General features: G+C 34.8%; 1 protein-coding gene across 1 annotated transcript in view; it reads left to right on the forward strand.

Annotated features, from left to right (window-relative positions):
* The window catches only part of PIK3C2G (phosphatidylinositol-4-phosphate 3-kinase catalytic subunit type 2 gamma), a 209,369-nt gene that overhangs the window by 62,418 nt on the left and 132,360 nt on the right, over positions 1-14,591 (forward strand). The window contains 3 exon segments of the mRNA XM_032208221.1: positions 3,710-3,841; positions 10,905-11,019; positions 12,756-12,883. Coding sequence (XP_032064112.1) covers positions 3,710-3,841; positions 10,905-11,019; positions 12,756-12,883 — 375 coding nt within the window.

Raw genomic sequence — 14,591 nt, forward strand, 5'->3', positions numbered from 1 at the left:
AGAAACAACAAACAGCACCAAACTGGACAGAATACTGATTATAATTGCATTTTATATATAGCATGTAGCATGTGGCATGTAACATATATATATCATTCAGATTATATATTCAGAATAATCTGAAACATACAGAGAGGAGGAACTGTAGAGGTGGTGCCATTTTAGCATTGAATGTGTTATGTGCCTAACTAGCATAAATTAAAACATACTCAAGAACAGGCTGGTTTGTATTTCATATAATAAATATATGTATATAAACACTCATTAGCACTTTTTTTGCAAGAATTTGAGCTGGAATGGATTAAGAATAGAATATTTTAATGAAGTAAGTATTGCTGCCATTGGTTTTTATACGTCATCAAGTGGCACCATTTGTTGTTGTAGGAAATCTGCATCACTAAAACTGTAACTGTGTTCACTATATTTTAGCTTTAAAGTCACTTTCTGAAACAGAAGGGAATACGTTCAGAAATTCACAGAGAAGATGATTTCCTTCTTATAAGATTTCTTGTCCTGAGTTGTTAAAGTGCTACTTTCATTCTAATCTATAAGCTATTTTCAGTTGGTCACAGCCATTGAAAATGAATGTGGTAAAAGGTTACCAAGAAGAGCTTCCATTACGTTAGGAAGTCACCTATTCACTGAACAGTTAGGCATCAATCAGGCCAAAAAATAAAACTAGCAAATTCAAAATGAGTCCTGATTAGGACTGAATAAACAAGGCAAAAGAAAATGGAGAGCAGTGTTTTGATAATTGGAATCTAGGAAGAGTGTTTCAATAAAAGATAAGGCTTGTTTTATTTGCTGATTTTCACGTATTTAGTTTGTGTTTTACACTGCTTTAACCTATTACTGTCTGAAGTTGGTAGTTGTTTCTTTTGTGTGTGTGTGTGTGTTTGAACATGATCTTTTGGTGATGTCTTTTATCATTTTTTGTCCTTCTTAGAATGTTCTCAGAAGAAGTAGGAATGATTTGATACTTAAGGAGGATGCCTCAATTTGTGTCTTTTGTCTTTGTTCTTTTTAGAAGTCTATTTTTTCTTTTAGAACGTGTGTGTTATCTTTGAAAAAATGGTATCACATTGGTGCAAAGTTTGAACAGGCTGATACTATCTAGTTAATAATGTGCACAGTCCAAAATTGCCCCCTCTACTTTCTCATCAACTTTGTTTTTAAATGGCTTAGGTCTCTCAATTATTTTCTTACTTTTTTTCTTAACTGGCTCTTAATCTCCTCATTCCACCACCTCCTTTCTTTTTCCATCCTCAGTAATTTATGTTAAACCTACAGACATGAAATATGGAATTAACATTAAGCCTACCATTCATCACCTTCTTGGCTTTGGATTTCCTTTTTCCCCATATTTTGTTTGGCTTGTCTATCTTGTTTATACTTTCTCAGGGCAAAGACCAGAGTGCCCCAGAGCTCTTCAGTGTTGAGTGCTCTTATGATGTTAGGTTCTTAGCCTTTGAAAACAGCTGTATAACTTTATCTAACATCTGTAAACAGCACTTTCTCAGTGAGTAGCTTCTCTGTTCTTCTCTACTGCTGAAATTGTTCATTCATGCTTTTCCATTTCCTGTTTCCTCTGAGTCATCTCTGTCTCAGCCTCATGCAGTCAGAAAGTATAATACTAACAGGGTAGGCTTAGACGTCTTAAAAAAAAAAAAAAAAAAAAAAAAAAAAAAAAAAGTCTTAAATGGTACAGATACTCCCCTTCTATGTATATCACATGCCACTGGAAGGGAAATTTTGCTAATCTTTGGCCCATGGTTTAAGTCTTGGGATTCCTAACTTTTGCTTTGCTTTTTCCGTGTGCATACATGTATGTCTGGTAGTGCTATATATTGTGTCCTAGGGAGTCTCTGACAAGCATTTGCTTTCTGCAAGGAGAAGGATATTATCAGTTTTTTTAATTTCTCCGTATTCACAGGGAGTGCTATCAAATTTCTGTATTAGATGATGCATGTCTTGGCTTTTATTTGTTTCTCATCACAGAAAATACTAATGATGCTTTAACGTTGTGTAACACTGTCAAAAGGTATTATGAAATATGGACAGAGCTTTTGGCCTCTAAATGAAAAAAGGCAGAACAAACCATCCATGACATGTAATAGTTTTCCATAAGTTTTTTTTTCCAATTATGGGTGAGGAAGGGGGCATGAGACAGGAAGCAGAGTTGAAAGCTATAAATAGGGACATGTGGGAAGTCAATTTAGAATCGCTTCTCAATTCTATTCATGTTAATTACAAAGAGTTGGAAATCGCTGTCTCGCTTTTTTTTTTTTTTTTTTTTTTTTTTTAATTCTGAGAGGTATGCAAATCTGAATAATTTCCAAAATGTTTAGGATTGATCATATGAAATCCTGACACTCATGCAAATATAGCATGCTTGAGACTTTCAGCTGAAACCAAATGTTTTTTTTTCAACTCTTCAGTGCTTTCAAGCAAACTTTTCTGAAGCCAGTAGAATTATGACAGATGCGGAGTGACAAAAGTAGGAGAAAAATCTTATGTTAATTTTACATTTTACTGTTACCTTGTCATATTTTTGCTACCCATAATCCTTATGCTTTTCAGGCTTTGATACTTTTTAAATAACAATTTCTACATTTGTTTACTACATGACTATGCTTTTTTTTTTTAATGCTGAAAGCTGTATTGTTCTGGCAATTTAGATTGAATATGTGAAAATTAAATGGAGTCTGTATTATTTAAATTTATCTTCTTTTTTTAAATTCAATTTTATGCAGACCTTTTGTTTTCTTAATGCTTATGCTGTCAATGCAAAATAATTGTTTTAGCCTTTAGCCCCTTATATTGATTTTGTTTATACAAAAAAAAAAAAAAAGTTAATCTCATTTTCTCCTTGAGAAATTTAAGTTTTTACTGAATAAACATGGAAAAAAAATTGGAAAGGCTCCATCCACTATAGACATTCTCTTCAGGAAAAAGAAAATAGATTTACACATGTCTGGATAGTAACATGATTTTTCCATATAGCATGAAAGTTTCTCATTTATTAGACTTGCTCTAAGTTATGTTTTTAAGTCAATCATTTAATCTATATATACAAATTAAACGACCAATCAATTTTGCTTCAATATGAAGTTGAGATAAACACTCATATCTGATTTTTTTTCCATTAAAAAAAAAAGAATCATTCATTCCTGTTAAGACAAAATCTGCTTTTAGATTGTGCTTGAAAAATATCACTCCACTGAAGCACATGTGAACACAAGAATTATTATCATACCCTACCCAGAGCACAACTTCTAGTTTCTTAAGCTTTGTTTTCCTTTGAAGACACAAGCCAGCAAATAACTAATTATTGGTTTACAGTTCACCCTTAGGGGAGGTACTTATGCTGAATTAACCCTTCATTGATTGATAAGATAATTCTTAAGCAAGAATTTAACTAGGCTTTTCCTGCCTTTGTCAGCTCTAGTGGTTACCAGTGAAGTGAATGAATTATTCTTTGCCCCTTCTCAAGTACTATCACCCAAGTTAGCGTCTGGCAATATTTATAAACATGTAGCTGGTGTGTTGAAAGGATCTATCAGTTGCATTTTCCTTCAGAGTTGCACTCTCATAATTTATAGCTTAATATATGTCAATATATGTCAATATATAGAAAAACGGGAAAAGATGTCAATTGTGGTAACAATGCTAAATTTTTTATTTTTCTTTTTTTTTGATTTTCGTTTAGAATCAACTTTCCTCTGCGAATAAAGGCTCTTCCAAGGGAAACTATACTGACAATAAAACTACTCGGAGTAAACAGTGCTTCTAAAAACACAGAGGTGCTTGCTTGGACATGCTCCCCATTGTATCCAAAAGAGTAAGTTCGCTTTTGTAGGGTAGCTTGAGAAAAGACCATTTCTGAACAGGGTTACACTCAATTTGGGAAGAATACAGAAAAAAAAACACTAATTTCAGATTAGATTACAGTAAACTGATCCTGATGTGCCTATAAGAGCTCCACCTATAAGCTTTTCAATACCTTCTTTTTGAACTTGGCTTGCATAACGGTTAAACACAGTAAAATTCCTCAAGCCTGTTGAAAGGTTTTGCTGCACCCATGTTGCAGCTTTATAAATTCCTTCTCAGCACAGCTTCTTGTTCATAATCATGGTGTTTTTTGTTGTTGTTTTCTTTTGGTTTTGTTTTCGGTTTGCTTTCCTTTCATTCTACTCAGTCAGACAGTTAGTGGTGATCAGCTTTCCGTCTACCGGCCACTTAAGTTTTCTCCTCTTTTTTAGTCTCTTTTTTTTCAAAACATAACACAGTATAACAGTGGTTTAAAGATACTCGTAGGCTTGATTGTCTCTGCAATGATGCATGAACGGAGATCTAAGGTAAACTTTCTACAGTACCTTTTATATATTTTAGTAGCAGTGAGAAATCTGAGTTTAGATCAAGCTGTTATGATGATACTTAATTTTTATTTAGATTCCTTGAGGCATCTGAGTTTAGATCAAGCTGTTATGATGATACTTAATTTTTATTTAAACACCTTAACCTTGCATGCCACAGCATAAGATTCACAACAGCAGACATGCTGAATGCACAGATAACTGAGATGGGCAATAGACAAATATGCCCGAGCCCCACAGGTTTCTGCATAATCATCTGTATCTAAAATATAGCTCCTTCCTCATCTTGAGATATCTTCATCTAGTTTTGCACATCATAGCAATCACCATTATAAAAAAAAAAAGAAGAAAAGGGAAAAAAAAAAAAAAAAAGAACACCAAACAAAGTGAAACTTACTGCATGTATGTGTTTACTTGGTGTGAAAGACCTTGGATTCCTCTGAACTTCTAGGCTAAGAGGTTTAAAATGCTAGCCAATAGGTTGGACTGGGCTAGAGGCTTTTTCCATATTTTCAGGAGAAAATTCAAGATTGCTTGAATTTCTATTCAGAGAAGGAGAACATTCTTCTATGACTGAATGATAAGAGCTCTTAGCTTGAAGGAAGGAAAGAAATGTGAATCAAATCTCTGCTCTAACAACTGCTCAGGAGTTTTATTCAGTGACTTTTCATTAGGCGAATCAGAAGAATAGTACACCAATCACTCTTCCATTTCGTGTGTCTTATTAAAGAAAATATTCATTGTACTTAATGTGAGTATTTTTACCATTATGATGCTTAAGTTGAAACATGCAGAGGGAATATCTTTGCTGAAAATCTTGAAATTAATTGTTAACTTGTTCTCAGCCCCAGCAAGTTGATGTGTGCTTGGTACATGCAGAGGCAGAACATTAAGCATGGGAACTTAACTGGGAAACAGGAAGGCATCTCTGGAGGTAAATAGGACACATGAGAATCCTATTCTACTAGAGCACCTCTTCTACTACAGCCTTTTTTTTTTTATTATTATTTTTTTTCAGCATTTAAGTTCTAAATCAAGGATTGTTGAAATATTTGTTAGTCCTCAACTCCCCGTATTATATATTTTGTAATGTATATCTTCAGGTCAAACATACTGATTTTCCTTAGGTAGATCTCCAAGTCACACAGATAATTTTAAAACTTCTACTGAAAAATGGCTCCATTATCTTAGAACACAAAATCAGCACAGTGAAGGGGATCCAGGGTTACTTTCCTTTCATCTGCTGTATAGTTGTTCAGATCACTGCTGAAATGACCCTTTAAAGCAAAAATAAAAATTGAGTTGTTGGGTTGGAATAATTTAGGAATAGCATGTTCAACACCCCCTAATCAGTTAGCTGTGTCATTTACAATTATAGCAATTACTAACACAAAGAAACCTAAATGCCTTTTCCTCTTTTAGCCAAGTACAACTCCACAAAATTATTCATTCACCATGACTTGAATTGATAGACTGATTTAAAAATAAGGATAGCCCTGAAATTCCTTCTCAAATATGAAATGTGAAAATGTCTTAACATTCACCCAGCCTGCTTTTCATTTTCCTTGGAAGATCATAAATATTTTTGGATAGAGTAAAGTAGCTCTCAAAGTTAGCTACATAGAGAGCAGCAGGACTAAAACTGTGAGGTGATTCTTTATAGATAATGTTATCAATGAACTATTAACCAGACTTTGGGCCCCCACAGCCTGGAATGAAACTAAACTTCAAGACTCTTTTCAGCAAAGTACTTCTGAACTTTAGGTACTAAGAAAAGGTCTGTACCTGTAGTGTTATGCTAATGTATCAAGAGAACCTTGTATTACTGCAAAGATTACAGTATTATATGAATAATGTTCTAAATGAACAAACGATGTAAATGTATATAAAAAGATTAAATAAATCTGACCAGGAAATGTCTAACAAAACATTGCTGACTTGGAAAATACCTCTTTCTCAAATGAATGCTTTTCTTAGAGGTGAATTTATGTTTCTGAAAGAGTTGTAACAGATCCTCAAGTCTAGAATTTAATTTACAAGGAAAGGACAGAAATAGGCTCTTTGAAGTAGCCAGTAGCCCCGAGGTATTTGCCTGGGTCATCAAACATCCTTGTTCCAGTTGGTAACCGAGCCATTCTTCTTAGGCTCAGGAAAGATAAGGACAGAGAGCTGCTTTTAAAAGGATTCAGATGCTTTTAAAATACCTTTCTTTCCTTCCTTCTTTCCTTGATACCTATTTTCTCTCAAAAATGGCTATTTTCATTGTATAGTGTATTCACCCATTCATATTTTAGTTCTTTATATTTAGTCTGAACTGAAGATTAAGAAAAACTGAACTTATTTTAGCTATTAATGTATGCAAGTTCCCTTCATCTCTGGCTAGAAGCAGAGAAAGCTTCTGATGTTTTGGGGCAGGACCAGCTCTTTTCCAACCCAAGCAGTTGCATGTCAAAGTCCCTTTACAGATCAATGTATAAGAAGGATATACTAGCTGATGGATAGAGAGTGGCCACTATATCATTTGTTAAATATGTGTTGGTATTTCTTCTAATCAGCCTTACATGTTTGTGCAGATTTCTCTGAAATTCTTTACAAAACTGAGATTCTGCAAATTTTCTCTAGTCTTTTCCTATGTGTAGATGTTTACATTAAAATTATTGCTTATAAACTTTTTTTTTGTATGTTTGGTTTTAGGGCACAAAATCAGTAAAAATTAAGAGCATTGCCTCAAATTTGTTTTAATCTGGAGTAATCTGATAAATTTCCAGTTGCAATATTCAGTGTCTTCAGACTTATGGGAGTTAATCAAGCTAGAAAATCTGTGAAGATCTGTTCCTTGTAAATGTCTGTAGGACATATAACATTTCTTTGCAGATGAAAATTATTTATCTAATGTGAATTTTCTAGAATGTTGTAGTACATGTAATTAGAATTGTTATTTCATGATAGCATTCCAGGGCAGAATTAACACTTCTTAGGCCATAAAACATGCTTCTTTTTAGCATAGCAGCTTTGGATTTCCTTTAAATTTACCCCTGAATTTCTAAGGTTTATTATGTCAGGTTTGGGGATAATTGAATTATTTTTGCACCATATTTTGCCATCTTTTTTCCTGGTATATCTTGTCTAAACAGTCACACCCCTCTCATGTTACATACGTTTGTGAATGAACACAGTAACGATGATGGCTTCTGACTTGTCCAGTTGGTGAGCCTCCGTATTCACATTTCTTATTTTATCAAGTGTCTGTAAATCAATAAGGCCCTTGATGATGTTCCTGTATCAAGAAATCTTAGTTTCAAGAGTCAGTTCAAAAGTGTTTGCAAACCAAATTGTCAATTTTCCATTCCTTCATGTCAGAAAAATGTGTTTGTCTCTTGGGCTGAATAGTTTAGCAATCTAGAGCTAATTAACAAATCAGGAATCCATCATATGGGGCAATTTGGGAGCTGTAATGTCTCCCACAGTGTCCATTGCTCTGAGTTCATTGATTCTAACAACATGATTTATTTTGCACTGGTATTTCCAAATCAGAACAGGCAACAAAATTTTCCTCTTTCTTGGTGTGGTGAATGAGGTGTCCCATATGAATTTAGGATACTAGGTTGAATTTATAAGACAGAGTGCCTTGTGTTGTCATTCCATTGCAGTCTCCTCTTCTTCTGTGGCAGTTTATTTTAGCTCCTGTTGGAAACAACAGCTGGAAATCTGTAATTCCAGGGGTTTCTACCTGCCCTGGTTTTGTGTGAGAATATAAATAAATAAATGGCAGCAGACACAAGGCAGCACTTGCTTATTCACCTTCTTATGGGCCTTATGCTGAAGAGAATTTTTCCAGTTGCTACATGGAAGCCATCACCTATAACTGTGATCACTTTACAAAGATCAGCATTACTGTCCTCACTTTATAGATGAGAAAACTATTAGGAAAAACGGGGAGTGACCTACCTGAGTTCATCAGTCCAAGACAGCAGAGAGAGGAGTCCGTTCAGAAAAGATTATGGCTATAATGCTCATGATGCTGGCTCCTTCCTTTTCTGAATGGATCCTGCACACTCTGCTGCCTCTTTTCCTTTTCCTAAATATAATATAACTTTCATTCACCCACGAGGCTATTTGTTATCATTCTGTTTTTGTGTCCAAAAGAAGAGTATTGTCTGTGTAGTGCATATAGTTCCACAAAGTTTGCTAGGGAAAGCTGCACCTGAAAATATATCATATTTCAGTAGTCACTGTCTCTTCACACACTTTTAAAATACTGCCTGTGTTTATTGACTCACCTTGGTCTAAAGAGTGATTTACAGCTTGAGTTACTCACTTATTTGTAGATATAAATTAGGGTATTTTGTATACAGGTATAAATATCTTTCTTAAAAACTAGTTCATTTTTTTCTTAGGAGATAGTATCTCCATACTGTTTCAGTGGTCTTTGGATTTACTCATAGTCCTCTCATCTGCTTTAACATATGAGCATTCTTAGTCTTTCTGGTTCTGAAATTCTGAGCATTCTAGGTCCTTCTGCTTCTGAAAGCATTCTGCTTTCTTTGGTGCTTCTCTGAGACTGGAGAAGTCCACCTACCAATTGTTCTTTACTTTCCAGGACAGTCTTCAGCCACAACTGTACTCGGTACAAATGAGCTGTAATAATGAGTTAAGGAAATGTCTCAATTAAACACACATACAGTGCCTCTGAGGTCTGTGGTACTTCTTGTATTTGCCTATACAGATTTTCAGGTTACCCAGGAAAAAAAAATCTACCATCTATATTCTTCTTTAAAGCCCTCTATGGTTTTAGAGGATGATGTAAAAGTGATTAGCCATAAAGAGAACTCAAAAGGATAATTTAGTCTTCAAGTTCATTCAGTTCTCAGCTATTCCTCTCCTTGGTAACTTAAGGGGTAATTAGTTCAAATTATCATGTAAACTTCTGTCCACAAGGGAATGGTTGAAGAGATGTGACTCCATCCACAAGGCGATGCACAAAGAGATGTGACTCCAGTTAAGCATCGCAGGAAAACAGCTTTGAACCACGACTTATCACTTCCACATTCACATCAGCTGAGTGTGAAAAACTTCATATAACAAACTCTTTTTCCCCATGTGGCATCTTCTTCACATCACAGTTCCTTTTTCTGCCTCCCTTCCCCTGCAAATATGCCTGCCTACAGCTGCAAAAGAAACTAGAAAATAGCTTTGTCTTTAATCCTCTCGAGCTGTATTTCACAATAAAATAAAATGTTTGCACTTATGACATCAATAGGTTCAGAAGTGAAAAACAAAAATTAGCCCTAAGTTACATTTGCACCAAGTGTTGAATCACAAAAATGATTTTGCAGGAGTCCCCTGTTTCTTCTTCAGATGACTTTGCAGCGATTTGTTTTCATATGCAATTCAAAAATGTACTTTTTTCCAGCAGTGATGCAAACTCATCAGAAAGTCCATCTGAGTTATCTTTTTCCTCTTACATCCTCATCTCTGGTAAAAAGCTGTTTACTCAAAACTTGTCTACCTGGCTGTGTTTCTGTTAGAGTTGGCAGAAGACAGTCTAGCCCATTCTATCACAGTTTCATTGACTGAGCAGTGATTGGAATAATAGTAATAAAATTTGCCAGTGAAAAAAGAGATGTTCAGCATATCAAAATTCTGAATTTATCCTAACTAACCATTAAGATATATACAAATTAAAGGGTAAGTCTGGTGTACTATATAGTATGGTATCCAGGTACTACGTTCTTAATTTGAGCAGATTAGTCATAATTAGAATTGATACCAGAACTTTCTGATTTTATTCAGGTTTTCTGGAATGAATTGTGTTGACCTGCCAAATCATGCTGTTTTTCTTACTTGCAGACTACATGCATGCCTGTTTCTGACAGGGCTTTATCGTGTGCGTAGTGCTCAGATAGGTACTTCAGACCATAATCTTTCATCTATCCAAAAAACAAATGTGCATGTGGTACAAACCATCCCATTCAAATTCCTTCCAGATCATTGAATGCTGAAGCTGTACTACTGGCCATTTACACATTTTGACTGATAAAATTAGCACGATTCATTCTGGTCACAGTAGATTGTCATGAGTTTCTTCTCTCTGTGGAATTAAATGAATGCTGCTCTCCACTCCCTCCACCTTATATAGTATGTTGACACTTCACAGTCTCTACCATATTCCCAAAATGAAATACTGAGATAGGAATATGATGTTATCCTCATTTTATACCTAGCTTCAATGACAACCCCTGTCACACAGGAAGTCAATGGTAAAGTACAGAGCTGATCTGGAATTTCTCATCAGCTTGATTTGTGCCACAATCCCTGCAACTAAATAGATAGCATTATGGCAGACAGGCCACCAGTGTACAAACATTACTGATCTTGACCAGATTTGTACTAACCACATAAAGATGAAAGGTTTGTTATCCTTTCACTTGTCCTTTAAGCTGTCCATTTCTGTATTTTTAGATGTGATTTCAATAAACCCAGTCACCTCCAGTACTGAGGCAGTATTTCTGTCTGTGTCCATTGCAGGCGGCTCATCCATGGAACTGTGCTTCTTAGCATGAAGTTGGACAGCATACTTCCAGCATCAATGATTACGCCAGGCATCTGCAGTACTGATATACCAACTTCAGTAACTTTGCAGGTAAGAAAATGAAAAAACTAAGAAAAGTTCATTTCCAACATACTTTAAAAAAAAAAAAAAAAAAAAAAGACCACACAAATTAGAAATCCTATTTCTACTATAGCTACTCAGAGAGGGCATGTTAATCATAGTGGATGAAAAGTATAATGCTGCACAGTGGCAAATATGTATGATAATTTGTATATAGAATGACACCTCTGAGAGCTACGGAAGATTTTCATGCAGTAATTTTTTATTAATATGATTTTAGTTCCAAAAATACTTTTGACAAAAATTGCTGACTAGTTACATGACTTGCAGATGGCTTTTCAAATCTGAACTTTAGTTCTGGGTACTGCTGAACTGTGTGCAATTATAAGTGTAAAATACAGCTTGCAATTAGTGTGAAGGAGCTGTAAAGGAAGCATCTACAAGCAAATTGTCAACAAATGGCAGTAGAGCTCTCCCTCCATAACTACATGTTGAGAACCCACAAACTCTGGCAGAATGGTGCTCCCAGTATTGAAAATGCAAAATGCCTGGTAGTTTTGTCACCTTTCCAAGTTAAATTAGCAAGTGGATACTTTGAGGGCAAAGCCAATTGCTTTCTGTATTAAAAAAGCTGAAATGACTATTAGCAAATGACATGTAAAAGAACAGATAATACAGATAAATTAATCTGGTCTAAGAATACCCTATTTTTAATAGACAAGCAAATAGGGATTTTCTAGTCTGAGGAGTTCGAGCCAAGAAGATGACTTAGAACAGCTCTCTCTCTCTTAATAATAAAGGAAGCCCAGACAGTAAATGGCTACTGTGTTATAATCTTTCTCTGCTGGAAGGAACAGGAAAGGAGAGTCTCTCATTTCCCCATGCTCTTCTCAGTTATTGCCATATAAGTGACAGTATCGTGATTTGTGAACATACTGGAAGTACTGCCATAAAGATTGCTTTTCTGATGTGGCCAACATGATGCTTACATTTTGTAGGGAATAACTTTGTTAGCCTTTAGAAGAGTGATGCATATCTATTTTATATGCATATAGAAAATGTATAGGATAAGAGATTACGATGTGAGCAAACCAAAATAGGATGTGCAAATTGAACTGGATTTTAAGGAACAACCTACATTTTCAGATTACCGTGACCTCAAGATTCATAATTTTGGTGGAATGTTTTCTTTCTCTGTATCTTAAAAACATTTTCCTAAATTTCAGATGCCCATGTGAAAGTGCAAAGAATGAAATAATGGTAGATACTATACAACGTATATGAAATTGAGCATCAGGAACTGATATCAGGAATCTGATTCCCATCTTTTAAGCTCTTAAACTGCATATCAGAATTATTCCTGTTTTTTTTTTTTTTTTTTTTTTTTTGAAAAAAAAAAATATCTAATGGATGCTTTTCATTTAAGACCTATCTCATGAAAAACGAGGAAAGGGAGGAAGGAAGGAAAAAACAACTTCAGCCTTGAGTACATGCAGTTCTAATAAATACAGTGGATTAAATTCTCTCAAGAATGTCTGAGACAAAGCTCCCACTGATTTTTGTGGGCTGGGTATATCACCAACTTCTCTAAGTAGAGTATTACTTGCAGTGAACATCCTCAGAGAGTTACCTCCTCTTCTCTCATATTTTGTATGCTTCCTGTACAAATCCAGGATGACATTTATTAACAGATGTATCTGAGAATACATATTGCTAAGAGGACTTCTATCTTTTTTGTCTTTTTTTATTATTTTTTTTAAATAAAGATTGACTTTCCAGAAACTAATTTGGAGTTCATTAAACCTGAACCTGAAGAGAAAAAAGATCTTGAAGAGCCAACCAAGGAGTGCCTGAAGCATATTGCAAGACTTTCACAGGCACAGTCTCTCTTGCTGTAAGTTGTACCCAACTAGTTCTGCTGAATCTTTGCTTGAAGTACTTATTCTATCGATCACAATTAAATGAGTCCACTTCTTTAAAAACTTTTTTTTTTCTCTGAAGGAGCAAAGGGTGATTGATTTGCGAAGTAGCACCTCTAAATGAGAGAACAGATGACAGCAAAGCCTAAATAAGCCCCTGGAAGTGGCAGTGTACTTTACTGTTTTAGAAAAGGGTTGTTTTTACCTCTCTATCATTATATCTTTTCATGTATTTGAGGGGAGAAACCAACTTTTGATTCAGAAGGTTTTCAAGTGATGTGGTAAGTCTATAACAGTATTAGAATGAAAACCTTTAGATTAGATGAAAATCAGTATTCTCTATCGACAACTTGCTCAGACTAATAAGCTATAGTAATAGCATATAATCATTAAAACAACACTTATTAGTTTTTTGTTTTTTTAAACAAGGAAAGAAGTATACAAAGTTTAGCTTTAAACAGAAGACAAATAAAAACAAATGCGCTGTGTATATTGAAGAAGATAAATATGCTCAGGTTATATAAGCAATTAGGATGATGTACTATATAAAATAATTTTAGATATAATCCAAGTGGCATTAAGAACATAAATAGTTATGGAAAGTCATTATACCAGTCACAGTTAATTATGTAAATTAATCTTTCATCGAAGTTCAAAAGATACAATAGTTTTACAATAACTAAATAACTTAAAGCCAGTCTAGCTCTCTTTGTGATATATCTGTTAAGAAGATTTTTCTAGGTCGATTATGTTGATTTCCTTTTTTTTTTTTTAATTAAAAAAAAAAAAGTGTATTTAATGTTTGCTTCATCTTTTAAAAAGACAGAATATAACATAAAGTTATTTTTATTACTCATGGGGTCTGTGGTCTGGTTATTATTTTATTTCTAATATGAATGGGAGGACAGTATTTTATCATAAATGGCCACTGTGCTAAGGCACTTGCAAGTTGTCTGCATGATTCCCACCTGCAAAAGGTACTCTAGAAATGATTTGGGGTACTTCAAGTCAATGCATCTGACCTCTGTTTGTAGTAAAATGGTGGTTTCTGTGAGAAGAAGTAAGATCATTAAGCATTTAGCTAAGCATGGAGAAATCTGTCAGCAAAGAGCCAATGAAGCTTTTGTAAACAGAAACCTGCCTCACCAACCTATTGCTGCTATTCTAGAAGGTTATCAGAGGGTTCGTGGATTTGGGGGATTTGGTGAACATAAAGTATTTGGATGTTCAAAGCACTTTAGTGAGGTTCCATATCAGATTGTTAAAGAAAGTGTTCATGGGTATAGAGTAAAACTGGTTAAAGACCAGTTTGGACATTTAATGGCTTTTCAGAATAGATAATCAGCAGTAGAGTCCTTCCATACTCAAGGCTGGGACCAATTTTATTCAGTATCTCCACTGATGATGTGGAGAAGGAAGTGTATGGTGAAATCTCCAACTCTGCAGATGGTACTAAGCTCTGCCAGATAGAAGCTGTGTCATGGAGGAGACATCCAAAAGGGCCTTACAAAAATAAGGAGGCAAAAATATGGCAAGTGAGTTTCAGTGTGGGTAAATTTAAAAGGATATATTTAAGGAAAAATTATCTAGGAAATCTGTACATTACACTGAATTCAAAACCTGCATCTACGTCACAGAAAATACATCTTTGAATTACTGCTGCTATTTCCCTGAACTCATGAG

The sequence above is a fragment of the Aythya fuligula genome, chromosome 1 (assembly GCF_009819795.1).
Source record: "Aythya fuligula isolate bAytFul2 chromosome 1, bAytFul2.pri, whole genome shotgun sequence".
NCBI classification, from domain to species: Eukaryota; Metazoa; Chordata; class Aves; order Anseriformes; family Anatidae; genus Aythya; species Aythya fuligula.